Raw genomic sequence first — 27247 nt, forward strand, 5'->3', positions numbered from 1 at the left:
AGCCTGAAATATCATTCTGTATATGCACTTCAAATGTGTCCAACAGGTGAGGCAATATATTGGAATCAGATTCTTTCAGCAGATAATGACCATTATTCTTACACACAAACTTTCCAGTTCTGGGCATGAGAAAACAGCACAATCTTAAGGAATCATTTATTCTAACCCATTGCTAGTAAATGACCAAGTTTTAAAATAGATTAGATCTATCCATGCAAAGGTCATAAATGACTTCATACATGTGTGCTAAGTTGCTTCAGTTGTGTCCGACTATTTGCAACCCTGTGGACTGTAGCCTGCCAGGCTCCTCTGTCCATGGGATTCTCCAGGCAAGAATACTAGAGTGGCTTGTCATGCCCTCTTCCAGGGGATCCTCCTGACCCAGGGATCAAACCTGCCTCTCTTATGTCTCGTTCATTGGCAGGTGGGTTCTTTACCACCAGTGCAACCTGGGAAACCCTGAAATAACTTCAGTGTTCTCTTAATTTGATGTCATGGTGAACAGCGAGTAATGGGGTTCAATATCTCAATTACCATTCCTCAGACTAAACCATCAAGTATCACACCCAATTTATTTAAGAAATTTTAACTTACCTTAGGAGGTTGTATAGTCCTGTGATTGGAAGCTGATCACATTAAAAAAATTAGAAAATTAATTTAATAAATGAAAGAAATTAAGGCAATATTATGTTTAATTTTAAGATAAAACATTTAGGGCTAAAACTAAACATGTCAGAAACTCCACTGCAAGAGTTTGGCTTTGATAGACTAAAGGTACAGAACACTCAATCATATACACTGACACAAAAAAATATGCAAACAATCCACTCCAATCAAATAATAAACACACACACACTCTCATTTGTACATGCCATATGTCCCTCAAAATCAGTCACTTGTTACACTTCGTGGTGGAAAAACAGTCATCTACTCACCCCCGCAGTAGGCTTTACACCCCTCCCTACTCAACCCAGCTGGAATGTGGAATTGCCCACCCTTAGCTCCCTGCTGTTGTTCCTGCAGCCCGTCCTTTTTTTTTCTCCTTCCATCTTTCCAGTTTTCAAAGCTCCAGCTAGCTTACAAACTAAAGAAAATATCAGATCCCTCTGAGTTTAGAGAATTATTTGAGGCCAGCTAGTTTTAGCTACAGTCAAGCCCTTCTCTGTCTGTATTCCTTCCTAGCTTTTCTTTTTTTTTTCCCTAGCTTTTCAAATTACCCTTCACTGCCTCTCACTGGATTGGTTAATGAAGATGAAGAAATAAGGGCATGAAGAAAGTGACACAAGAATGGCTCTAGTTGCACAGGGAAGAAGAGAAACGCTCCTTATAAAAACCAAGTGAGAAGGTCCAGGAGCAGCTAAAACTGGTCTTAAATACAGAATCAGAGTCCTACAGATACAAAAGCGTCAAGGGGCGACACCCTGCGGGTCATTCTATAGGAAGAGGATGCTACTGGATGGTCAATTCCACTGATCTCTGGATTGGATGATGGCACTGGATTTATTTATGAGCAGACTGAGGCAGGCCCCTAGAACTGCTCTGGTCTTCTGTGCTCAGTATTTCCTACCACTTCTCCATGCCTTCTCTATCAAGCTTCCAAAGCTGATGGGAAATGGGGGTAAGACCTGAGCCATGGGAAGCCAATCTACAGACAAGTCAGAAGCTTGGTAAGAAAAAGGGAAAATGGCAACTGACTGGCCTGAAAAGTTTCTTTCCCACTGGAACCTGGAGAGAAGAAAGAAGATGAGAAAGCTGGTGAAGGGAAAGAAAGGTGAAAAGGAGATAGAAAGTAAGCAAGGAGAAGCTCAAAGGTTAGAGCCAAAGGTAAGAAAATAGACCAGTGAGAAGACATGAATAGGATCAAAAAAAACAAAAACAAAACATTAAGGAGAGGATGAGCTATCTGGCTAGCAGGCAAAGAACCAAAGAGAGAGAGAGAGGAAGTAAGTACACTGGCAGGAGGGCATCCGCTAGCTCTTGCTACTGAGAGGGCAAATCATGACTCATAGACTTCAGAGATGTGTTGGATTCTTCCAATTCCTAAACCACTTAGTTGTTCCACTCTCTGTGAGGATCAGTTATGTATCTGCTTTCACGAGATTCCGATCTCTGTTAGTGCCATGTGTGGTGTCAAAGTAAATCTCCTTTACTGGAGGCATTTGAAAGTGGTTTGGTTCTTGAGACCAAACAAGAAGAAATGTCTTTTTAAAGTACTATGGAATAAAATGTGTTGGGAATATGGGTAATCACAATTAGCAACCTCTGAAATAAACCAAGCAGAATTATAGAACTTTATTTGGGACAATTATGGTAGTTATATGTATATACAACTTACTTCAACTAAACCATGCCCCGTGTCCATGTTCTATCTAGGAAAATAGAACTTAACAGCCATGTAATGTGAAGGGTCAGAGGTAAGATTTTAAAGCTATATTTTTGACCTCATAAATTGTTAGAATTAGTATTAAGAACTGCCAAGCAACTCTTTTAACAGTCTTAAAAAAGTGTGAAGAAGTTTCTGAGTTCTAATTCTCAGGTCCAAGGAGCATCATATTTGGCTAGCCCATTCTGAAACAAAGAGCTCTATAAAGAACATTGATTCAAAGGGCACCAGTCAGCTGTGACCCCTCTAATGTAAGACCAAACAATGCAGAAGTGAATTTAGCTTGAGTTTATCCTCTCTAATAGGCATATGACCTATGTGACTAAAGAATGATTGTGATTTGTCTGCTGTTGCTATGGGCCTAAGGCATGACAGCCATGTATGTATGTATGTGAGTGTGGGTGTGTGTATAAATCACAAGCCTTAAGCATTTCATGTAAGCTCACTTGCAAAGCTTCTTCTCTACCAAAAACACTTGACACAAGGACTAAATATATTTCCAGGTTTTGAATTTTCAGGGACAACTTTATCTTTTGATACCATATTCACCTCTCCCCAACAATGGGCAAGAAAATTTCACTGAATTTTACATATCTATTCTGTGTCTTTCTAAAACATGTGAGATGTGGTCAATATGGTTCCTGACTGTTAGGTGGTTGATTTGTATCAAAACATTACTATATTCCCTTATACAGAATTAAATAGTAATGGCTTAAGAAAATTAATAAGTAATGACTCTTATGAAGAATGAACATTAGCACCCTACATAGGTAATATACCCAACTTCACTGCTGAGTTTAGTTAGTTCTTTTTAATCTTCTATATTTTCTCATATTGTTATTGTTCTCAACCCTTGATTTCATTTTATGAAACAAATGTTTCAGTAAACAAACTCCAACACAGTTAAAAAATAACACAGAAAATGAAATTTAAAATCCTACTCTTTAAGTAATATTTAAGGCTACAAATTTAAATTGGGAAATAATGAAAATAATGAAAGTTAAATCTCTCACAGGGACATAAACAGCTTGGATTTAAAAGTCAAGACACATTCTTTAGACTTTTCCAAAATAGAACATCAGCAACAAGTAAAAGTTACACTGAAAGCATTTACAATTTTTACTTCTTAATATAAATGCTCAAATTTGCAACCTTAAATGTTATATATACTTATATTTACATATTCAGTTATATATGAAAAATACATCAACTTTTCTAGTCTACCACATTATCTAAAGAGCTACTTCCCTGTACCTTTTCTCTTCTTGTCCTTCAACTGACCGAAGGCATTTCTCTGAACTCTAGTATCAGATAAGTTGATTTGAAAAGTTAATTTAGAAAAGTCTCAAAATGTAAATAAAACCTAACTTAATTCTTCACTTACATATACTTATAAAACTACCATAAAGAAAAAACAGTTTGAGGAACTTGCTAGGAATTCAGTTTCACTTTGAATTTGATGTGAGAATAATACGTTTGTAATGATAATGGTTTCACAGGCTTCTCAGGGGTGTAGTGGTGGAAAAAGGGAGAGAGCAACATCAAGGGGGCAGCAGCTAGAAGATGCCTATTTCCACTGAGTCAGTATCTCCAGACCTGCTGGTCGTCAGACAGGGAAGGCAAGAGAGAGCATGGGAATAAAAGGGAGGGAAATACAAATAATGAGGGGGAAAAAAAGAATAAAGAGCTGACCACCAGTCAAAGACACCTAATACTACATCAGCTGCATGGATACTGCAGGTCACATACTATTCTCAAGTATTAATAGGGAGCAACATCATTAGCAGAGTCATCTTCAAGAACCAGACAAATGGTGATTAAAAAGTCAAACCCAGGTCTCAGGGATCAAACCCAGGTCTTCCACCTTGTAGGCAGACACTTTACTCTATGAGACACCAGGGAAGCTTGCTGCTGCTGCTGCTACACCACTTTAGTCATGTCCAACTCTGTGTGACCCAATAGACGGCAGCCCACCAGGCTTCCTGTCCCTGGGATTCTCCAGACAAGAACACAGGAGTGGGTTGCCATTTCCTTCTCCAATGCATGAAAGTGAAAAGTGAAAGTGAAGTCGCTCAGTCATGTCCGACTCTAGCAACCCTATGGACTGCAGCCTACCAGGCTCCTCCATGGGATTTTCTAGGCAAAAGTACTGGAGTGGGGTGCCATTGCCTTCTCCACAGGGAAGCTTAAAGGGAGACTAATATAAACCAGGGACTTCCCTAGTGGCTCAGTGGTAAAGCACCGGCCTGCCAATGCAGGAGACACTGGTTCGATCCCTGGGTCAGGAAGATCCCCTGGAAAAGGAAATGACAACCCACTCCAATATTCTTGCCTGGAGAATGCCCATGGACAGAGGAACCTGGAGGACTACAGTCCACAAGATCACAAAGAGTTGGACACAACTGAGCAACTAAGCACAAGGCACAGCACAAACGATTTCAAATTAATTATTTAAAAAATAGAGTGGCATTTGCTGTGTTTTCTCATTTTTGGAATTACTCATGCGTTTCTTTGGTCCTAGACAGTAAGAATCAACCAAAAGCATTATCCAGATTATATATTTGAAATTCCTGGCATAGGCTAACAAAAATAAGGCTGACTTACCAACACATTTCATATAAACTAATCCAAGTAATTCTGCTAGAGCTATAATACCCAAACCTGAAATCAGAAGAGGACCATGCACTGGGATACATTCTGCAAAAACAAATGAAGTTCTATATTAGAAATTCATATGCAATAATTGATTTTTTAAAAGAACTAGCAATGACAGTAATAATATTGAGTTTTAAGAAATCACCCTTTTATTAAGAAACAAAAATTATCTACATTTGTTCATCACTATTAAGTCAGTCAATGAAATGACTTCAAATTATTAAAAGAAAAAAATCCTTTGTCTGTATAATATGTACCTTATCACATCAAGACTAATGGGAAATAGTGTGTAAAGCCGAAGGCCCCAACCCACTGGATGGAGCCTAGTTATTTTAAAAGCTCTCTCACAGATATAGGCAGAGCAGTCTGGCTGCTGAAAGAATCAACCCACAAGCCATATACAGCCAGTATACCAACGGCAATGTGGAAAGCACTATCCTCAGTGTGGGGAGCACACGACACTAAATGCCGGCAAGGATGTGGAGCAACAGGAACTTTCATCCACTGCCGGTGGTAATGCAAAATGGTATAGGCACCTTGGAAGACAGTGTGGCAGTGTGCCGAAAAACTAAATATGTTCTTAACATACAACCCAACAACTGCACTCCACTGGAGGAGAAAGTTACGTCCACACAAAGACCTGCACATGGATGTTTAGAGCAACTTTATTCTTAGTTGCCCCAAACTGGAAGCAACCAAGATGTCCTTCAATAAGGGAATGCTTAAACAAACTGTAGTATACAATACAATGGAATGTTATTCAGTGCTAAAAAGAAATGAGCTATCAAGCCACAAAAAGACAGAGAAATCTTAAATGAATATTACTAAGTAAAAGAAGCTAATTTGAAAAGGCAACATACTATGGACACATTAAAAACACTGGTGGCTGCTGGGGTAATTAGGGAGAGGGAAGATAAACAGGCAGAAGAGAGGATTTTTAGGGCAGCGAAACTGAACTGAATGATATCATATCCATGACTATGATCCATATCATTATACATGAATCAAAATCATAGCATATACAACACTAAGAATGAACCCTCATGTGAACTATGCATTTGGGGTGATAATATGTGAGTGTTGGTTCAATGACTATAACACATTTACCACTCTGGTGGGGGATGTTGATAGTGGAAGAGGTTGCTATGGGGGTACATAGGAACTCAGTACTTTCTACTCAAGTTTGCTGTGAACCTGAAACTGCTCTAAAAAAAAATGAAGCCTACAAAAAAAAAGCAAGAAGAAAACAAAAGAGAACTCCGTCCAAGAGAAAGCCCTGCTAAGACAAGGTGAGACTAGAGAAGGCTGGGACTCTTACCTGAGACACAGAGGCTGAATCCAACCACAGAGAGCACATAGCCCAGTAACTGAAGGATCAGTATGCTGATGGTGAAGGAGGACATCCCCATAGCTGGACGGAGGAAAAGCGGGTTGAGAGTATTTAAAAAGCAATCACTTCTGCTTGTATTTTCTGCAATCAGGAATAATAGCCTATGACCAAAGACCACCTCTGGAGTTCTTGTCAGATGGTAAATTCTTTCCCAGTGACCTATCTTCTATGTCTAGATCTGTAATTTTATAACAAATCAATACTTTTCCAATGTACAGCAGGCCAGAGATAGGCTCTAAGGCTGAGAGTCACATGGCTAACTAGAAAAAAATAGATTCTAATATTAACAAAAATGCTAGTGATTTACTCCTAAAATGCAGTTAAAATGACACCAATTACAGGTTGGATATCTACATGTTAAGATTTGCCATAACTGAAAAAAAAAAGCTACTCTTTCTTATTTATAATTCTATTTTGTAGAATAGTTAAAACCTGAAATAAAAATATGATAATAATCATTAGGAAATTATATAGCATAACTTTAAAAATACACTGATATCAAATATACATAAAAATAATTTTTTACAAGATAACTGAATGCCTTGAAAACCCAAGCCAACTTTAAAATAATTCCATATGGATAAAATATCACTAAGAATAGCCTGGGAAATCTTTTAATAAAGCAACTTCTATTGAGTAGTTAAAAAAAAATACAAGACTATTTTAACCAAAAATGCTGTTCTTTAAATGAAAAAGGTGGGAAAAATCATTCCATCACAACAAATACTCACCTATCATAAATACACAGTAATGAAGTAATATTAATATTATTGTAGGAAGTACAATTAAACCAAGTCCCGAAGCATTCTTTGTTGAATATTCACCTGTTAATAATTAAACATAATAATTAATATTTTCCTACAAACCTCCTACTCTTACAAAAGATTACTTAATTTATTAAATGTATTAATCTCTATACCACTCTTATAAACTACAAAAGGTTTAAAAATATTTTCCCCAAAACTTCACACAAAATAAATGACTATTTTTTTTTATTATTCTAGACCAAATTTAAGACATGTAAATGTCAGCACATAAGTCTGAAGACGTCAACCCTTGAGTTGGCTCTGCCTCCTTCTTAACTACTTCACATAATTATAACGAGAAACTCAGATCTCTTACCATTCCCTTCCCTTGCTATACTCAACCTGTCCAAAGTCAAAGCAATTGTTCTTTCAAGTTGTCTTCTGAATTAATCTCCTTCCTCCCCCTGTTAAAGTAGTGCTCAAAATTCTACAAGTCAGGCTTCAACAGTACGTGAACCACAAACTTTCAGAGGTTTAAGCTGGATTTAGAAAAGCCAGAGGAACCAGAGAACAAATTACCAACATCTGTTGGATCATCAAAAAAGCAAAAGAGTTGCAGAAAAACATATACTGCTGCTTTAGTGATTACACCTAAGTCTTTGTGTGGATCACAATAAACTGTGGAAAATTCTTAAAGAAATGGGAATACCAGACCATCTGACCTGCCTCCAGAGAAATCTGTAGGTAGATCAAGAAGCAACATTTAACTGGACATGAACAACAGCCTGGTTCCAAATTGGGAAAAGATTATGTCAAGGCTAAATCTTGTCACCCTGATTATTTAACTTATATGCACAGTTCAGTTCAGTCACTCAGTTATGTCAGACTCTTCGTGATCCCATGGACTGCAGCACGCCAGGCCTCCCTGTCCATCACCAACCCCTGGAGTTTACTGAAACTCATATCCATTGAGCCAGTGATGCCATCCAACCATCTCATCCTCTGTTGTACCCTTCTCCTTTCGCCTTCAATCTTTCCCAGCATCAGGGTCCTTTCCAATGAGTCAGTTCTTCACATCAGGTGGCCAAAGTATTGGAGTTTCAGCTTCAACATCAGTCCTTCCAATGAACACTCAGGACTGATCTCCTTTAGGATGGACTGGCTGGATCTCCTTGCAGTCCAAGGGACTCTCAAGAGTCTTCTCCAACACCACAGTTCAAAAGCATCAATTCTTTGACACTGAGCTTTCTTTATAGTCCAACTCTCACATCCATACATGACTACTGGAAAAACCATGATCTTGATGAGATGGACCTTTGTTGGTGAAGTAATGTCTCTGCTTTTTAATATGCTATCTAGGTTGGTCATAACTTTCCTTCCGAGGAATAAGGGTCTTTTAATTTCATGATCACCATCTGCAGTAATTTTGGAGCCCCCCAAAATAAAGTCAGCCATATTTCCACTGTTTCCCATCTATTTGCCATGAAGTAATGGGAAAGGATGCCATGATCTTAGTTTTCTGAATGTTGAGCTTTAAGCCAACTTTTTCACTCTCCTCTTTCACTTTCATCAAGAGGTTTTTTAGTTCTTCTTCGCTTTCTTCCATAAGGGTGGTGTCATCTGCTTATCTGAGGTTATTGATATTTCTCCCGGCAATCTTCATTCCAGCTTGTGCTTCTTCTAGCCCAGCATTTTGCATGATGTACTCTGCATAGAAGTTAAATAAGCAGGGTGACAATATACAGGCTAGACATACTCCTTTTCCTATTTGGAACCAGTCTGTTGTTCCATGTCCAGTTCTAACTGGTGCTTCCTGACCTGCATACAGATTTCTCAAGAGACAGGTCAGGTGATCTGGTATTCCCATCTCATTCAGAACTTTCCACAGTTTGTGGTGATCCACACAGTCAAAGGCTTTGGCATAGTCAATAAAGCAGAAATAGATGTTTTTCTGGAACTCTCTTGCTTTTGTGATGATCCAGCAGATGTTGGCAATTTGATTTCTGGTTCCTCTGCCTTTTCTAAAACCAGCTTAAACATCTGGAAGTTCATGGTTCACATATTGTTGAAGCCTGGCTTGGAGAATTTAGAGCATTACTTTACTAGCATGTGAGATGAGTACAACTGTGCGGTAGTTTGAGCATTCTTTGGCAGTGCCTTTCTTTGGGACTGGAATGAAAACTGACCTTTTCCAGTCCTATGGTCTCTGCTGGGTTTTCAAAAAATGCTGGCATATTGAGTGCAGCATTTTCACAGCATCATCTTTTAGGATTTGAAATAGCCCAACAAGAATTCCATCACCTCCACTAGCTTTGTTCACAGTGATGCTTCCTAAGGCCCACTTGACTTCACATTACAGAATGTCTGGCTCTAGGTCAGTGATCACACCATCTGGGTCGTGAAGATCTTTTTTGTACAGTTCTGTGTATTCTTGCCACCTCTTCTTAATATTTTCTGCTTCTGTTGGGTCCATCCATACCATTTCTGTCCTTTATTGAGTCCATCTTTGCATGAAAATGTTCCCTTGATATCTCTAATTTTCTTGAAGAGCTCTCTAGTCTTTCCTATTCTATTGTTTTCCTCTATTTCTTTGCACTGATCATTGAAGAAGGCTTTCTTATCTCTCTTTGCTATTCTTTGGAACTCTGCATTCAAATGGGTATATCTTTCCTTTTCTCTTTTGCTTTTCGCTTCTCTTCTTTTCACAGCTATTTGTAAGGCTGCCTCAGAGAGCCATTTTTCTTTTTTGATTTCTTTTTGTTGGAAATGGTCTTGATCCCTGTCTCCTGTACAATGTCATGAACTTCCGTCCATAGTTCTTCAGGCACTCTGTCTATCAGATTTAGTCCCTTAAATCTATTTCTTACTTCTAAAGTATAATCGTAAGGGATTTGATTTAGGTCATACCTGAATAGTCTAGTGGTGTTCCCTACTTTCTTCAATTTAAGTCTGAATTTGGCAGTGAGGAGTTCATGATCTGAGCCACAGTCAGCTCCCGGTCTTGTTTTTGCTGACTATAGAGCTTCTCCATCTTTGGCTGCAAAGAATATAATCAATCTGATTTTGGCATTGGCCATCTGGTGATGTCCCTGTGTAGAGTCTGCTCTTGTGTTGTTGCAAGAAGGTGTTTGCTATGACCAGTGCGTTCTCTTGGTAAAATTCTATTAGCCTTTGCCCTGCTTCATTCTGTACTCCAAGGCCCAATTTGCCTGTTACTCCAGGTGTTTCTTAACTTCCTACTTTTGCATTCCAGTCCCCTATAATGAAAAAGACATCTTTTTGGGGGTGTTAGTTTTAAAAGGTTTTGTAGATCTTTATAGTAGTGTTCAACTTCAGTTTCTTCAGCATTTCTGGTCAGGGCATAGACTTGGATTACTGTGATACTGAATGGTTTGTCTTGGAGCACAAGCTGGAATCAAGATTGCCGGGAGAAATATCAATAACCTTAGATATGCAGATGATAGCATCCTTATGGAAGAAAGCGAAGAGGAACTGAAGAACCTCTTGAAGAAAGTGAAAGAGGAGAGTGAAAAAGCTGACTTAAAATTCAACATTCAGAAAACTAAGATCATGGCATCTGGCCCCATCACTTCATGGCAAATAGATGGAGAAACAATGGAAACAGTGACATATTTTATTTTTGGGGGGTTCCAAAATCATTGCAGATGGTGACTGTAGCCGTGAAGTTAAATGATGCTTGCTCCTTGGAAGAAAAGTTATGACCAATCTAGACAGCATATTAAAAAGCAGAGATATTACTTCACCAACAAAGGTCTATCTAGTCAAAGCTATGGTTTTTCCAGTAGTCACGTATGGATGTGAGAGTTGGACTATAAAGAAAGCTGAATGCCGAAGAATTGATGCTTTTGAACTGTGGTGTTGGAGAAGACTCTTGAGAGTCCCTTGGACTGCAAAGAGATACAACCAGTCCATCCTAAAGGAGATCAGTCCTGGGTGTTCATTGGAAGGACTGATGTTGAAGCTGAAATTCCAATACTTTGGCCACCTGATGCAAAGAACTGACTCACTGGAAAAGACCATGATGCTGGGAAAGATTGAAGGTGAGAGGAGAAGGGTACAACAGAGGATGAGATGGTTGGATGGCATCACTGGCTTAATGGACATGAGTTTGAGTAAGTTCCAGGAGTTGGTGATAGACAGGGAAGCCTGGCGTGCTGCAGTCCATGGTGTCACAGAGTTGGACCCGAGTGAGTGACTGAACTGAACTGAGCTGAACTTCCCGTCTTTACTAACTCCAATGGCAAAAAGAGCTACCATGTTGATATTCCTAAACATTATGCTTATACTGTATTCTGCTCAAAAAACAAGGCTTCTTCCAGTTTGCACTTGTGAGTCCCAGCCTGTCTCTGCTGCTCTTTTCATGTGATGCAGACCCTTCCCCCCAACTCATACTGCCATCCTTCATGGGCAACTGCAATTTCAGACCCATCTGGGTTCCCAAGTTCATTCCCGCTACCAAGTCTTGGCTAATAAAGTGTGCCTCTGTAGTGGCCTAATGGCCATCCTAAAGATATGTCCACCTCCCAGATACTCCAAAATCTGTAAATATTAATGTATATAGTAAAATACATGAAGAAGTTAAGGATCTGAAAGAAGGAATGTCCCCTGGATTTCCCAGGTGGGTCCTGAATCCAGTGACAGGTAGCTTTGTAACAGAGAAGCAGCAGGAAATTAAGTGGAGACACAGAGGGGAGGAGACCACGTGACCATGGAGGAAGCTGGGAGCTACGTTACCACAAGCCAAGGAGATGCACAGATGGCCAGCAAACACCAGAAGCTAGGAGAGCATGGAATGGATTCTCCCCTCCTGAATGGGTCAGGAGGGTGTAAGATAACATCTTTATTTCAGATTTATGACCTCCAGAATGGTGAGAGAATTTCTATTGTCTTAAGATACCCAGTTTGTGGTAATTTGTTAACAACAGCCCTAGGAAACTAACATGCACCTCTCCAGAAATGTCCTCAACCTTATCAATCCTCCTTTCCCTCATAATAACTGTATATCTTACCTGGGATGAAAAGAAAGGCTCCAACAATGACAAGGACAGTGAGCAGTAGTCCAGCAACTAATAGAAAAATGGCTTTCTCCTTCGTATAATTGGATTTATATTTAAGCGCTTAAAAAAACACAAAGAATTACATGAACTCAATCACAAGAAATAAAGCCATTTATGTAACTTACAAGGTACAAAGATTAAACTGGTAACTTACTATAATTGCATAACCTTTGACAAACAAAACTCCACATCATGTCAAGCCACCTCAAATCTCTTTCATAATGAGTCAATGGCTAAATGGTATCACGGCAATATAAATATGGATGCTGACTTTATAGGTGATACTTTATTCCCCTAAAATGAAGTTATATATATCAGGCTTTCTTAATCATAGCATTATTAATACTTTAGGTCAGGTAAGTTGCTGCTGTTAGGCACTGCTCCACACACAACAGAATGTTTAGTACCATCCCTGACCTCTGCACATCTCATACCAGTAATAACCCCCAAACGGTGTCAGTTAAAAATATCTCCAGACATTGTTCCCTGAGGAACAGAACTGCTGTGTCTATTTATGACTGACAGACACACTACTGAGGAGAAATAACTGACTAATCAGTTATATTGAGAAAAAGAGAAATTTGTAATACCTTCTATAAAATTAGTAGAACGTCTGGAAATCCAGATATTTTGTTTTGAAAAAGTATACATTGGACAAATCCCACCCTCTTGAAATCCTGAGGTGGGGGGAAGTGCTTACATTGTTCAATTAAAATACTTTCATACAAATAAACTACAAATACTCCACATGTTTTAATATATATGTTACACTTTTGATGCTGGCTCTGTTGTCAAGAATCCAGCTTCCGTAAAAGAGTGATATAATGCATAAACCTAAAAATGTTATTTTTTTAATCATGTATTTACCCTTCCAGTTTTGTTCTGGTTAAGATTAAAATTAGTGTTTCACCGAGAAAGTTGCTAAGAGTAACCTAAAAGCACACTGAATAGCTGAGAGAAAGAGTGTGTGATTGAAATTCAGCTGTTCCATCCGTACATGATTCTCTCCATGTTATTTACCAATGGGCAGTTGTCTTGAGGAGAATTTTTTCAATAATTTTATATTTAGCATTTAATTTTCATCTAGTAAAATGACAAACAGATAAATTACAGTAAGAACAACTAATAAACTCCTAAATGAACATGATAAGTCCATGTTTAAGGTATTATAACCTAGAGTTAGATTATAACCTATGGCTAAGCATTTAAAAGGTATAATTACCTTTTAAAATCTCTACTCATACTTTGTAACCTCAACTTTGTCCTCTTTAGGGGGATGGAGGGCTAATCGTAATTAATCCTGAAGCTGAAAAGTGAAATTCACATTAATCAGAAAAAAGTAAGAAACAATAAGCTTGCCAAGCCTTCATTTGATCTATCCAGACTTGGAACTTATGTGACTATGACTCAGTCATGTCCCTGCCTTCTTATAGGGCACAGATTTTTTCCTATAAGCCTACTTTCTAGTCTCAAACACTGGCTATGATGATAAAAATTCAGTGCATATGTTACAAAAGGCACAGATAAAGACAGAAAAAGAAACCTTCTCTTTTTAATTTTTTTTTTCAAAATTTACTTTTAATTGGAGGATAAATGCTTTATAATATTGGACATAAGGCAAGGTTTTCATTTTAATCCCATGTATGTGTGCTCAGCCGCTCAGTTGTGTCTAATTCTCTGCGACCCCACAGTCTGTAACCTGCCAGGCTCCTCTGTCCACGGGATTTCCCAGGCAAGAATATTGGAGTGGGTTGCCATGCCCTCCTCCAGGGGATCTCCCCAACCCAGGGGTCAAACCCACGTCTCCTATATCGGCAGGCAGATTCTTTACCACTGTGCCACCTGGGAAGCCCCAATCCCATGTATACTATTAACTAAAAAGAGTTTGAAATTTCTGCAAAAGGCTTCTAAAATAGAAGCTGTTTCAAATTACCTCACAATCAAACAAATATTCATAAGATACACCCCTAGGTTTAACTCAGCACATAAAAGAGCTACAAAGATCAAGCAGCAAGACTTCACCTGAGTCCAGTGTGTGAAAGTTGCTCAGTCATGTCTGACTCTTTGAGATTCCATGGATTGTATCCTCCAGGCCAGAATACTGGAGTGGGTAGCCTTTCCCTTCTCTAGAGGATCTCCCCAACCCAGGGACTGAACCCAGGTCTCCGACATTGCAGGTGGATTCTTTACCAGCTGAGCCACAAAGGAAGCCCAGAGTCTAGTATGCTGCCGCTAAGTCCCTTCAGTCGTGTCCGACTCTGTGCAACCCCATAGACGGCAGCCCACCAGGCTCCCCCGTCCCTGGGATTCTCCAGGCAAGAACACTGCAATGGTTTGCCATTTCCTTCTCCAATACATGAAAGTGAAAAGTGAAAGTAAAGTCTCTCAGTCATGTACGACTCTTCGCGACCCCATGGACTGCAGCCTACCAGGCTCCTCTGTCCATGGGATTTTCCAGGCAAGAGTATTGGAATGGGGTGCCATTGCCTTCTCCAAGAGTCTAGTATAAGTACATGCAAAATGGCTGATTTATACCATTCTTAAGAAAAATAAGAGTTTGAACCTCATATAAAATTCAATCTCTTCATGCTTAGCAGAGCTACAGGAGAAAAATAATGTCAACAACAGAAACAAAAATAAAATGCCACAAAATGCTATTACTGACAGTGTTTTACCATAGAATGGTCTTTTTAAAAACTTTTGGATGTAGCTTTCATTTCTGCTGATTGGTTCAACTACTAATTTTCAAGGCTACCTAAACTATTCCTCAAATTTAAGCAGCAATTTCCAATAAATATATTAGTGGAGTCTACTTTAGTAATCACAGGCAATGAAAGATTATGTCCATGTTTTCTTTAGTGAACCTTAAAAAGGGTTTCTTTTGACTCATTTTCTTTGCTCACAATGGCCATGTTTTAGCAGGTCCCATAGCAAGTCTGCAGAGTATCTTGTTGTTAGGGTCTGTTGTTTTACAGTTGGAATCACATAGCATGTAGCCTTCTCAGATTGACTTCTTTCACTTAGGAATATATATTTAAGGTTCCTGCAGCAGCAGCATATCGTTTAACGATTGACAGCTCATTTGTTTTTAGTGCTGAATAATATTCCATGGTCTGGATGTACCACAGTTTATCCATTCTCCTACTGAAGAATATCTTGGTTGCTTCCAAATTTTTGCAATGATGAACAAAGCTGCTATAAACATCCATGTGTAGTTTTCTGTGTGGACTTCAGTTTTCAACTCCATCTGGGTAAATACCAAGGAGTAGGGCTTCCCTGGTGGCTCAGTGGTAAAGAATTCACCTGCAATGCAGGAAATGACGGTTTGGTCCCTGAGTTGGGAAGAAGGAAATGGCAACCCACTTCCAGTATTCCTGCTTGGGAAATCTCATGGACAGAGGAGCCTGGTGGGCTACAGTCCATGGGGCTGCATAAGAGTCGGACACAACTTAGAAACTAAACAACAACTATTACTGGAAAATATGATAAGAGTATATTTAGCTTTATATGAAACCACCAAACTGTATTCCAAAGTACCCGTACCATTTTGCATTCCCACCAGCAGTGAATGAAAGTTCTTTTTGCTCCACACACTGACCAACATTTGGTGTGGTCAAAACTTATGTTTTTAAGAAAAACCTATAAACTTAGTGCTGCCTGACACAGGAATACCAAATATACAGGGAGACAATGTCAAGTTTTTTTCAACAAATTAGGAATTCCAAGTTTCCCTTTTATACATTCTATAAAATAATTAAATCTAGCCAGCTACTTCTCAGAGATGAGATGGGTAGTTCATTCATTTGTTCTATCTTTACTGTGTGCCTACCATGTACTGGGCCCATTTATTAGCCCAAGTCACATCAACCAAATTGAGGCACAAGTAGAAGTTACTTTATTCAATAATAATAATTGATCACACACCTACTAAGTGACAATCACTATTCTAAGTGCTGGCAGTGAACCAATAATTCTGCCTCAATGCTCCTTATATTCTAATTTATGAATGAATGTGTGTGTGTGTGTGTGTGTGTGTTGGTGGTGGGGAACGAGTGATAGGAAGTGTTACTCCCAGATGTTCTCCTCCAGTTAAGTAAAAGATGTGGGTCTAGCCTAAGCAAGGCTTATTACGTATTTAAGCTTTCAAATTCATGTGAACAGAGACATGACATGTCCCTCTAGCCACCTGAAGAAACGTAGCTAATACTATTGATAGATACTCCATTAAGGCTTTTTTGTGTCTTCGTCACTGATGTAAAGGACATATACAACAATGCAGGCTGTCATTGAAGAAGTCTTGTGAAATTACCAGGTTCAACCTGGAGATCAAATAAAACTATCATTTTAGTTTTCATGACATCCCAAAGATGGGATTCAATAAGCCCATATAGATCCACCACAGGCTGAAGTCCAGCTAACAAAACCCCAAAATTCATGAATTCAATGCCTGTTCTAACTGCATGACAACTAAATGATCCCTAAGTGATTAGTGAGTTTAGTAGTGAGATAGGAAGGTTAACCAGTGAGGTAAAAGACACATCAAATAAAGAATAAATCATGAAGAGAAGACATATGCTTGATTTTATTATTACAGTGCTATCTTCTGATAACTCTCAGAAAGTAATTTTAGGATGTTTTTGGTGTGGATCACAATGAACTGTGGAAAATTCTGAAAGAGATGGGAATACCAGACCACCTGACCTGCCTCTTGAGAAATCTGGATGCAGGTCAGGAAGCAACAGTTAGAACTGGACATGGAACAACAGACTGGTTCCAAATAGGAAAAGGAGTATGTCAAGGCTGTATATTGTCACTCTGCTTGTTTAACTTATATGAAGAGCACATCATGAGAAATGCTGGGCTGGAAGAAGCACAAGCTGGAATCAAGATTGCCGGGAGAAATATCAATAACCTCAGATATGGAGATGACATCACCCTTATGGCAGAACGTGAAGAGGAACTAAAAAGCCTCTTGATGAAAGTGAAAGAGGAGAGTGAAAAAGTTGGCTTAAAGCTCAACATTCAGAAAACGAAGATCATGGCATCTGGTCCCATCACTTCATGGGAAATAGATGGGGAAACAGTGGAAACAGTATCAGACTTTATATTTTTGGGCTCCAAAATCACTGCAGATGGTGACTGCAGTCATGAAATTAAAAGACGCTTACTCCTTGGAATAAAAGTTATGACCAATCTAGATAGCATATTGAAAAGCAGAGACGTTACTTTGCCAATAAAGGTCCGTCTAGTCAAGGCTATGGTTTTTCCTGTGGTCATGTATGGATGTGAGAGTTGGACTGTGAAGAAAGCTGAGTGCCAAAGAATTGATGCTTTTAAACTGTGGTGTTGGAGAAGACTCTTGAGAGTCCCTTGGACTGCAAGGAGATCCAACCAGTCCATTCTGAAGGAGATCAACCCTGGGATTTCTTTGGAAGGAATGATGCTAAAGCTGAAACTCCAGTACTTTGGTCACCTCATGCGAAGAGTTGACTCGATGGAAAAGACTCTGATGCTGGGAGGGATTGGGGGCAGGAGGAGAAGGGTACAACAGAGGATGAGATGGCTGGATGGCATCACTGACTCGATGGACGTGAGTCTGAGTGAACTCCAGGAGTTGGTGATGGACAGGGAGGCCTGGCGTGCCGCGATTCATGGGGTCGCAAAGAGTTGGACACGACTGAGCGACTGAACTGAACTGAACTGAGCTGCACATTGGTACTCTACCTGATGAAGGATAAAGCACATCTGGTAAGTTTTAAAAAAGATTACAACTTCAAAATTTGTATTTAATTATATTAAAATTACTATTTTAAAAATATTTAACACACATTAAAAAAAGAAGGCTTTGTGAAACTGTACTAGATAAAAATGAATAAGAATGCCAATAACAAACTGATTACTTGCCAGAAGGCGAGTAAAATAATTTTATAATGAACACCATGCACTATCCAACTTTCTTTGATGAAACAATTTTGTCAAAATGAAGACGGATGAGAAATCACATTCCTAGTCTACAGGACAGAGAAATAAAAGAGTTCAAGTTTCATGAAGTCTGGGCTTTGAAGTACTTTGACTATAAAAGATAAAAGAAGGCAACACCTAACATACTAACTTCTTTTCTTTAGTTCCAAACATTCCTGGTCTTATGGACCATGCCACCCCTTCAGAATAGATGTAGGAAGGTGGCACGTTTGAATTTGGAAAGAGTCAAAGTAACAGCAACTATATTTCTACAAAAGAGTATATTGCTAAGTTGTAGGTTTGTTCAGTTCCTTCCACAATAAAACCAGTATATAAAAACATGTTTTAATAAGCAGAATTGGATAATTATGTGGACAGGACCAAGGAAAAGCAATGGGAGTTCAAGATTATGTAACAGAATCTTAGTAATAACATTTACTATGATGATGTTTTGCCTTCCTGGATGGAAGTTTCCTAGACAGTTAGTATGTCTTTGTGTGTGTGCATGTGTGCTTAGTTGCTCAGTCATGTCTACTCTTTGCAGTCCCACGGACTATAACCTGCCAGGTTCCTCTGTCCACAGAATTTCCCAGGCAAGAATACTGGAGCAGGTTGCCATTTCATTCTCCAGGGGATCTTCCCAACCTGAGGATCGAACCCAAGTCTCTTGTGTCTCCTGCACTGGCAGGTGGATTCTTTACTTGTAGTGCTGCCTGGGAAGCCCATATATGTCTTTATTTCTTCAGAATGATTTTTCTAATCTACAAAGAAATTCTGTTCCGTTACTTCTTTTAAATGTGGTTTCATGGCCTAATCACTTTCAAAATCAAGCTAGTACTCAAGATTGGACTCAAGAACTTAGCAGGATCTCAAGGGTGTTGTGATGGAGAAATTTTTCCTTTGAATTTTCTAACTGATTTCAGTAGAGGCCTCCAGTCAAAAAACCTCTGAGCAGTAACCAAAATCATTGTGGAATAATATTGAGCAAGGACTAGAAAGTTAGAAAACAAAACGAAAGACGCCTACAATGAACAAATTTGAAATTACAGCTGTCCCTCTCTTTCTCTGGTTCTGATATGCATCAATTTCAGTTACCATCATTTAGTTAAATAACACAAGTCCTCCCAAAACACAGTTTAAATTTCCACCATCCCAATATAATAACTGAGTAATTGAATAAAGTGTAAACTTCACTGTTATCTCTTCAATCCACAAGTCACTATATAAATAAGAGATGTGCATCACCATCAGTGACCACTCATGTCATCCTTTTCAAAGACTGTTGGTGACTGCTCACTGCACATCTGTTATTCAATTCACACACAGACAGCAAAACATATGTTGTGCTACCTCCTGTCTCCCAGTCATAAACCATGGTGACATTTTACAATGGATAATCAAAAAAGGAAACCGGGCAATAAAGATGAAGGAGCAAAGAAACGAGATGTGATAATGCTGGAAGCGAAATTCCAATAGACAGTAACTGGCATTATAGAATAGCTAACTGTGGAATGTAAATACTATTGCCATTCAAGAATCTCTAGATATACAGTTAGAAGAACTCAGTAAAAGTGAACTTATTGGCATACATGAGGACAATGAGGTGGCTGTGACAAAAACAAAGATGTCCCAGAAGTGACTGGCAAAAAAAACTTCATATGAAAGCAACTCTTGGAGACAGTTCATGACAATATATGCATAAAGGATAGTTCAAGACATGAAAGTGCTGGGAGCTGATTAGAGCTTAGAAAGGAGTATGACAATTCACCAAGGTGTAGACAAGATGCATGCTCTGTATTCAAAGTTATATAACAAGAAAAGGCAAGCATTTTGAACCTGCTCTTGATAAAATTCACCAATTCTCAATGTTTTATCATGTACTAAATATTAAATTTACTCTTTTTTCACTTCCTAATACATTTATTATTGACAATAAGAGGTTTTAATGTTTTGACAAAAATTTAAAGGTCATGGAACAACAGTAGTTTTGGCATTTATTATTAGATTGCTTTGCAGAGTTTCAGCTTACATGGTCATGTTTATAGTCCTGCAGTTCTGTGTAAAGCAGGGATTCACTGAATATAACAAAAGTTCTAAAAAAGAAAAAATAAGAACAAGCAATCATATCACAAAGAATTTCAACATGTTATCCAGTTCTCAACATGGAGTTAAACATTAATCCTATAAAAACTGGATATCCTAGTGAGAAGCACTTGAAATCATTCATTACACAGCTAAATGATGGAAAATACCTGTCATATTGACAACGAGTAAGGAAGAACAATCCTGAAAATCAGTCAGGAACATAATTGCCAGTGCGGTGGGAAACTGAGTTGGTACAGTTTTCAGAACAAAAACAAAATACCTGAAACAAAATCCTATTAGAGATTCGTTATTTCAGCCAGCAAATCCATAATTTGTTAGCCAAAGTAACTCGGTTAGCAGAAGGCTCGGTGTTTGATTCTAGGATTCTCTGAGCAGTTGGTTTACCATAAGATTCTGTTCAGACGTTTGTAAGTTAAAGCTAAAGGCAAAGGTATTTCCCTGTGAGGGACCTTTGTGGTCGAAACATGGGCTAGGGCTCACCATATTTGGGAGTCCTTGGCTTGGCTTCCAGAGTTTAGAGGTCTCAAAGCTTTTTTCTCAGTGAGATCAATGGCATCCTGAGACAGAGTTCAAAATACAGTTCTGGTATAAAGAAACTTTCTCCTCAAAGTGAAAGTGTAATCTGATGTCTTTACTGGATGTTTAGCTGATGAAAAGTGTAGGTTTTATTTTGGGTGACCAAAAGAATGACACACAGAGCCAAATAAATCAGAGAGAAATTCCCTGTGTATAAATGATATAAATGAAAGACTATAAATGATAATCAGGAAAAGTTAAAAGGAACTGAAAATCTAGAAAGGGAGAGACATGGGTCTGAGTTACCATTAATACTGTAGAGGCTGTAAGATTCTGCACTCTAAAAAATGCATAACCAAGCAGCGAGTGCAAAACAAAGGGGTTTTCCTTGGGTGGAATCCCCAGGCCAGAAACAGAATGTCTCCCACAAAGAGAACCGAGAGAAAAGTGGATTTTAGATTCATGTCTATCATGAAGATGTGACAGAAGGCACAGAGCATGTACACTTACATATCACAACAGAAACGGGAATGCTATAAAGCCAGGGGCAATGAACATTTCATTTCCACATCTCGAGCACACAGCCCAGTGCCTAAGAATCAGTATGTACCCTGTCAAAAGACATTTATTTAAAAAAGTGGGTCCACATTCTATTCTATCAATAACGGCTTCACTTACTCAGTGTGTATACCCAGATACAGGTTCACCCTTTGTGGGGAAAAAAAAGCACACTCTTAAAATAATTTCAAGACAAGGAAGCAGTATAATGTAGTGGTAAACAGCACTGTATCAAATCCCAGTACCATCAAGAAATGGCTGGGTGACTGTAGGAAAATTGCCTAGTCCATCTGTGCCTCTATTTCTCATCTACAAAATGAGAATGAGAACCCCAGTATCTATCCCTACAGAGTTCCCGAAAGAAGCAGATGTGATTTCAGATGTAGAGTACTTTGCATAGTGCTGTCACACAAAGCTTAGGTGCTATTATCACAAACATTTTAAATGTGAGTGCAGGCTGGGTGAATCAAGTATATTGGTTCCTCCTAAACACACACACACACACAAGCACGCACGCACACAAATGGGCTTCCATGGTGGGTCAGACAGTAAAGCATTCTCCTGCAATACAGGAGACCTGGGTTTGATCCCTGAGTTGGGAAGATTCCCCTGGGGTCGCAAAGAGCTGGACATGACCAAGCAACTAACACTATACACACACACATTTACCTGTTCTAAGATGAGTCTAAATAAACATTGCCACAATTTTTTTTTTAGGTTTATGATCACATTTGTTAAAATATGACCAACAAAAGGGAATTCCCTGGTAGTCCAGTGGTTAAGACCCTGTGCTTTGACTGCCGGGGGCAGGGGTTCGGTCCCTGGTTAGGTAACTAAGATCCCACAAGGCATGGTCAAAAAAAAAAAAAAATATGACCAACAGAATAAGTATAAAAAAGAATTACCCTCACTAACACAAAAATGAAAATTAAGATGATTTTTTTTCAATCATTGAATTGCCAAAGATTTTAGAATTATAATGATGTCAAGTTTGTGAGGTGGAAGATGGGTGTTCTCACCTGCAGTAATAATTGATAAAATGGTGCTAGAAAACATGTTGGCAATATGTATTAATATCATGAGCCTTAAAATACCTTCTCTGCCATTTCAAGTGTTACATATCTTTAGCACACTTACTTTCGTAACATCAAGAAAATTTGGAAACATCCTAATATCCATCAAGATGAGAGTTAAGTAAATTACAGTACAGCCATAAAAGTAGAGCACAGGCAACTATAAAAAGATTTCTGAAAACACAGGAGGAAAATCAGCATTCACAAGTATATAAGCTATATGAATCCATTTATGGGTTTTCCTTTTTTAAGAAAAAAAAGACAGAGAAGTGGGAAATTCCCCAGAATACCTCAATAGTTTATTTCTAGGTTCTGAGACTCTAGATGATATTTGTCTTTTCTTTACACTTCCTATGTTGCATAAGGTATTCTAAAGTGGTATGTATTACTTTTTTAATTCAGAAAAACAATGGTAAAACTTACTTTTGTAAAAATATGGCTGATAGTGAACATACTCCTGGTTCAGTTCACTAATGATAATGCCATGATCAGCACAGTTCAATCAATCCACATGCAACAAGTCACACTTCTGTTAAGTGAGTTCATGATCTTAGAAAAAGGTTACTTCCCACCTAAATCACAAGACATAGGCCTTAACACCTGAGTCTGCCAATAGGATTAAAGGCTTCCCCTAATGTCAGTGGACAAGGTCTTGATGCTATACTAGTTATTTTCTTAATATAAAAAGCTTACTGAAACTCTAAGAAATTGCCATAAGAATTTCAGACATTGTTTTGAAAAAGTTGTGCAATGTCTTGACAGTTGTCTTTCTTAGCCCTTTCTTTGTCTTTTTTGCCTTTTAGACAAAAGCTGAGAACAGCTTTGAAATCACAAAGCATTTCCAGGGTGCTCTACATTGAAAAGAGTCTTTAGAATATATAATCAGTCATCTCACTTCTACTTTTATGTATCACTCTAGATACACATGACTGAAAAAAAAGGAAAGTGAAGTTGCTCAGTCGTGTCCAACTCTTTGTGACCCCACAGACTGTAGCCTTTCAGGCTCCTCCATCCATGGCATTTTGCAGGCAAGAATACTGGAGTGGGTTGCCATTCCCTTCTCCAGGGGATCTTCCTGACGCAGGGATCAAACCTGGGTCTCCCACATTGCAAACAGACTCTTTACCATCTGAGCCATCAGGGAATCCCATAATAGCTAATCTGCTACAATATTTTACTAGCTTTCTTTTTATAAAGGCTGCAGAATAAAATAAGTAAATGAAACCACCCATTAGTTACTCCTTGCCTTATTTAAATATACTTTTCCCCTTTCCTTTCTTTAGTGGCCTTCAATGACTAACTTATTTCATTGTGTTATAAGGAGATGGGAAAGAAATCTTAAAGTTTAAAAGTTTAGACTATCATCTCAGAACTTTACTAATTTAGTAAATTTCCTTTACCAAACTGGTACAGAAATACAGCTGAATATAAACATCAACCAAAATGCAAAATACCATTTTTTAACTACTAATGACAATTCTACATTGCTGATGCTAAATCTGATACAGAAAGATTTTCCCTGAGAAGCTCAGTCACATGATTATCATAGTAAAATATAATCCAATAACATCACTTTCTATGGCTACTTTCTTAGAGGCTGCAGAACTATATAGAAAGGATGACAAAATATGGCTTAAATTGGGCTTTTCCAAGCACATGTATTTTCCTGGGAAGTTCAAACTGGGAAAAATTAAGAGAGGGAAATAATTAATACTTAAAAGAACAACATCCTGAAGTATAGTTGACACATTATATTCATTTCAGTGTACAATATAGGGAATGAACATTTATATACACTACAAATTGATCACTGTAAATCTAGTAAACATGTTACCACACAAAGTTAGACTATATTTTCCATGCTGCACATCACACCCCCCATGACTTATTTATTTTCTAACTGAAAGACTATACTCCTAAATCCCCTTCACCCATTTTGCCCATTCCCCTCAGACCCCCCCCTTCTGATGACTACTGTATCTATGAGTCTGTTTCTATTTTGTTTTGTTTGTTCATTTGTTTTGTTTTCTAGATTCCATGGATATTGAAACCATATGGTTATTTGTTCTTAAGATTGTATATTCAGAGTCTTTTATGTTTCCATGCAAATTTTAGGATTATTTGTTCCAGTTCTGTAAAAAATGTCACTGATACTTTGATAGAGATTCATTACATCTGAAGATTGCTCTGGGCAATATGGACATTTAAAAATATTAATTCTTTCAATATATAAGCACAGAATATCTTTCCATTTTGTTGCTGTTGCTCAGTCGCTTAGTTGTGTCCAACTCTTCGCAACCCCACGGACTGGCTTCCCTGTCTTTCACTATCTCCCAGAGTTAGCTCAAACTCATGTCCATCGAGTTGGTGATGCCATCCAACCATCTCATCTTCTATCTCCCTTCTCCTCCTGCCCTCAATCTTTCCCAGCATCAGGGTCTTTTCAAATGAGTCAGCTCTTCGCATCAGGTGGCCAAAGTATTGGAGCTTCAGCTTCAGCATTAGTCCTTCCAATGAAAATTCAGGGTTCTGTGTTGTTTTCAATTTCTTTCACCAATGTCTTTGTCTTTAGGGTTTTCTAAATGCCGTATCATGTTATCTGTAAATATGACAGTTTTACTTTTTCCTCTTCAGTTTTCTAAATGCAGTATCATGTTATCTGTAAATATGACAGTTTTACTTTTTCCTCTTCAGTTTGGATGCCTTTTATCTCCTTTTCCTGTCTGACTGCTGTGGCAGTCATTCCAATACAATGTTGAATAAAAGTAGTAAGAGTGAGCATCCTGTCTTATTTCTGATCTTTAAGGAAAAGTCTTCAGTTCTTCACTGAATATGATGTTATTAATAGCTGTGGGTTTGTTATACATAGCCTTTATTATGTTGGATATACCCACTTTGTTGAGTGTTTATCATAACTGGATATTGGATTTTGTCAACTGCTCTTTCTGCATCAATTGAGATGATCAAATGATTTGTATCTTTCCTCCTACTAATGTGGTATATCATATTAAATTAATTTGTGGATACTAAACTGTCCTTTCATTTCTGGGGTAAATTCCATGTGATCATGGTACATGATCCTTTTAATGTATTGTTGAACTTATTTTGCTACCATTTTGTTAAGGATTTTTGCATCTATATTCATCAGGGATATTGGCTTGTAATTTTCTTTTCTTCTAGTGTGTTTGTCTGGTTTTAGTATCAGGATTAAATATAGTTTCATAGAACAAATTTGAGGGTGTTCTCTCTTCAATTTTTTGGAATTTTTTGAGAAGGATATCTAATAACTCTCCTTTAAATGTTAGTAGAGTTACCTGTGAAGCTATCTGCTCCTAGACTTTTTTCTGTTCAGAGTTTTTTTTTTCCCTGGTGGCTCAGATGGTAAAAAAAAAAAAAAAAATCTGCCTGCAATGTGAGAGACCCAGGTTCAATCCCTGGGTCAGGAAGATCCCCTAGAAAAGGGCATGGCAACCCACTTCAGTATTCCTGCCTGGAGAACCCCATGGACAGAGGAGCCTGGTGAGCTATGGTCCATGGGGTCACAAAGAGTTGGACATGACTGAAACGACTTAGCATACAATTCAATTACATTTCTAGTAATTGGACTGCTCAGATTTTCTATTTTTTTTTCTTAATCCAGTCTTAGGAGACTGTATGTTTTTAAGAATTTATGTATCTCTTCTAAGTTGTTTAATTTGCTGGTGTAAAATTGTTCTTAGTAATCTCTTACGGTCCTTTGTATTCTTGTGGTATCAGTTATAACTTCTCCTCTTTCATTTCTTATTATATTTGGGTCCTTTCTCTTTTTCTTAATGAGTCTGGCTTAAAGGTTCATAAATTTTATCTTTAAAAAAAACTAGCTCTTAGTTTCACTTATCTTTTTTTATTGTTTTTTAAGTCTCTTTTTCATTTATTTTTGCTCTGATCTTTACTATTTTCTTCTTTCTACTAATTTTGAGCCTTGCTGATTCCTCTTTTCCAGTTCCTTTAGATATAAGGTTATATTGTTTGAGATTTTTCTTACTTCTTGACATATGTCTGTATCACCACAAAATTCCCTCTCAGAACTGCTTTTGCTGCAATGCAAAGATTTTAGATCATTGTGTTTCCATTTTCATTTGTCCCGAGGTATTTTAAAATTTCCTCTCTGATTTCTTCAAGTGACCCAATATTTGTTTAGTAGCAAGCTGTTTAGCCTCCACTTATTTGTATTTTTTCCATTTTTCTTCTTGTAACTGATTTCTAGTTTCATACTGTTGTAATAGGAAAAAAATGCTCATTATGATTTAAATCTTTTAATTAATTATTTTAATGGGGGCTAATTACTTTACAATATTGTGGTGGTTTTTGCCATATATCAACATGAATCAGCCATGGGTGTACATGAATCCCCACATCCCCTGCCACTTTCCTCCCCACACTATGCCTCTGAGTTGTCCCAGAGCATTAGCTTTGAGTGCCCTGCTTCATACATCGAACTTGCAGTGGTCATCTATTTTACATATGGTAATATACATGTTTCAATGCTGTTCTCTCAAATCACCCCACCCTCAACTTCTCCCACATAGTCCAAAAGTCTGTTCTTTACATCTGTGTCTCTTTTGCTATCTTGCATATAGGGTTATTGTTACCATGTCTCTAAATTCCATACATATGGTTTAATATACAGTATTGGTGTTTCTCTTTCCGACTTACTTCACTCTGTATAACAAGCTCCAGTTTCATCCACCTCATGAGAACTGACTCAAATGTGTTCTTTTTTTTATAGCTGAGTATTATTC

At 38.1% G+C, this 27247-nt stretch overlaps 1 protein-coding gene across 3 annotated transcripts in view; it reads right to left on the minus strand.

Annotated features, from left to right (window-relative positions):
* CD47 (CD47 molecule) overlaps positions 1-27247 on the minus strand; it is a 66938-nt gene that overhangs the window by 7410 nt on the left and 32281 nt on the right. For all 3 annotated transcript variants that reach the window (XM_059888208.1, XM_005201263.5, NM_174708.2), the window contains 5 exon segments: positions 12205-12312; positions 7160-7252; positions 6357-6449; positions 4988-5080; positions 595-626 (listed from right to left, as the gene is read on the minus strand). In XM_059888208.1, coding sequence (XP_059744191.1) covers positions 595-626; positions 4988-5080; positions 6357-6449; positions 7160-7252; positions 12205-12312 — 419 coding nt within the window.

The sequence above is a fragment of the Bos taurus genome, chromosome 1, assembly GCF_002263795.3.
Source record: "Bos taurus isolate L1 Dominette 01449 registration number 42190680 breed Hereford chromosome 1, ARS-UCD2.0, whole genome shotgun sequence".
Classification (NCBI taxonomy): Eukaryota; Metazoa; Chordata; class Mammalia; order Artiodactyla; family Bovidae; genus Bos; species Bos taurus.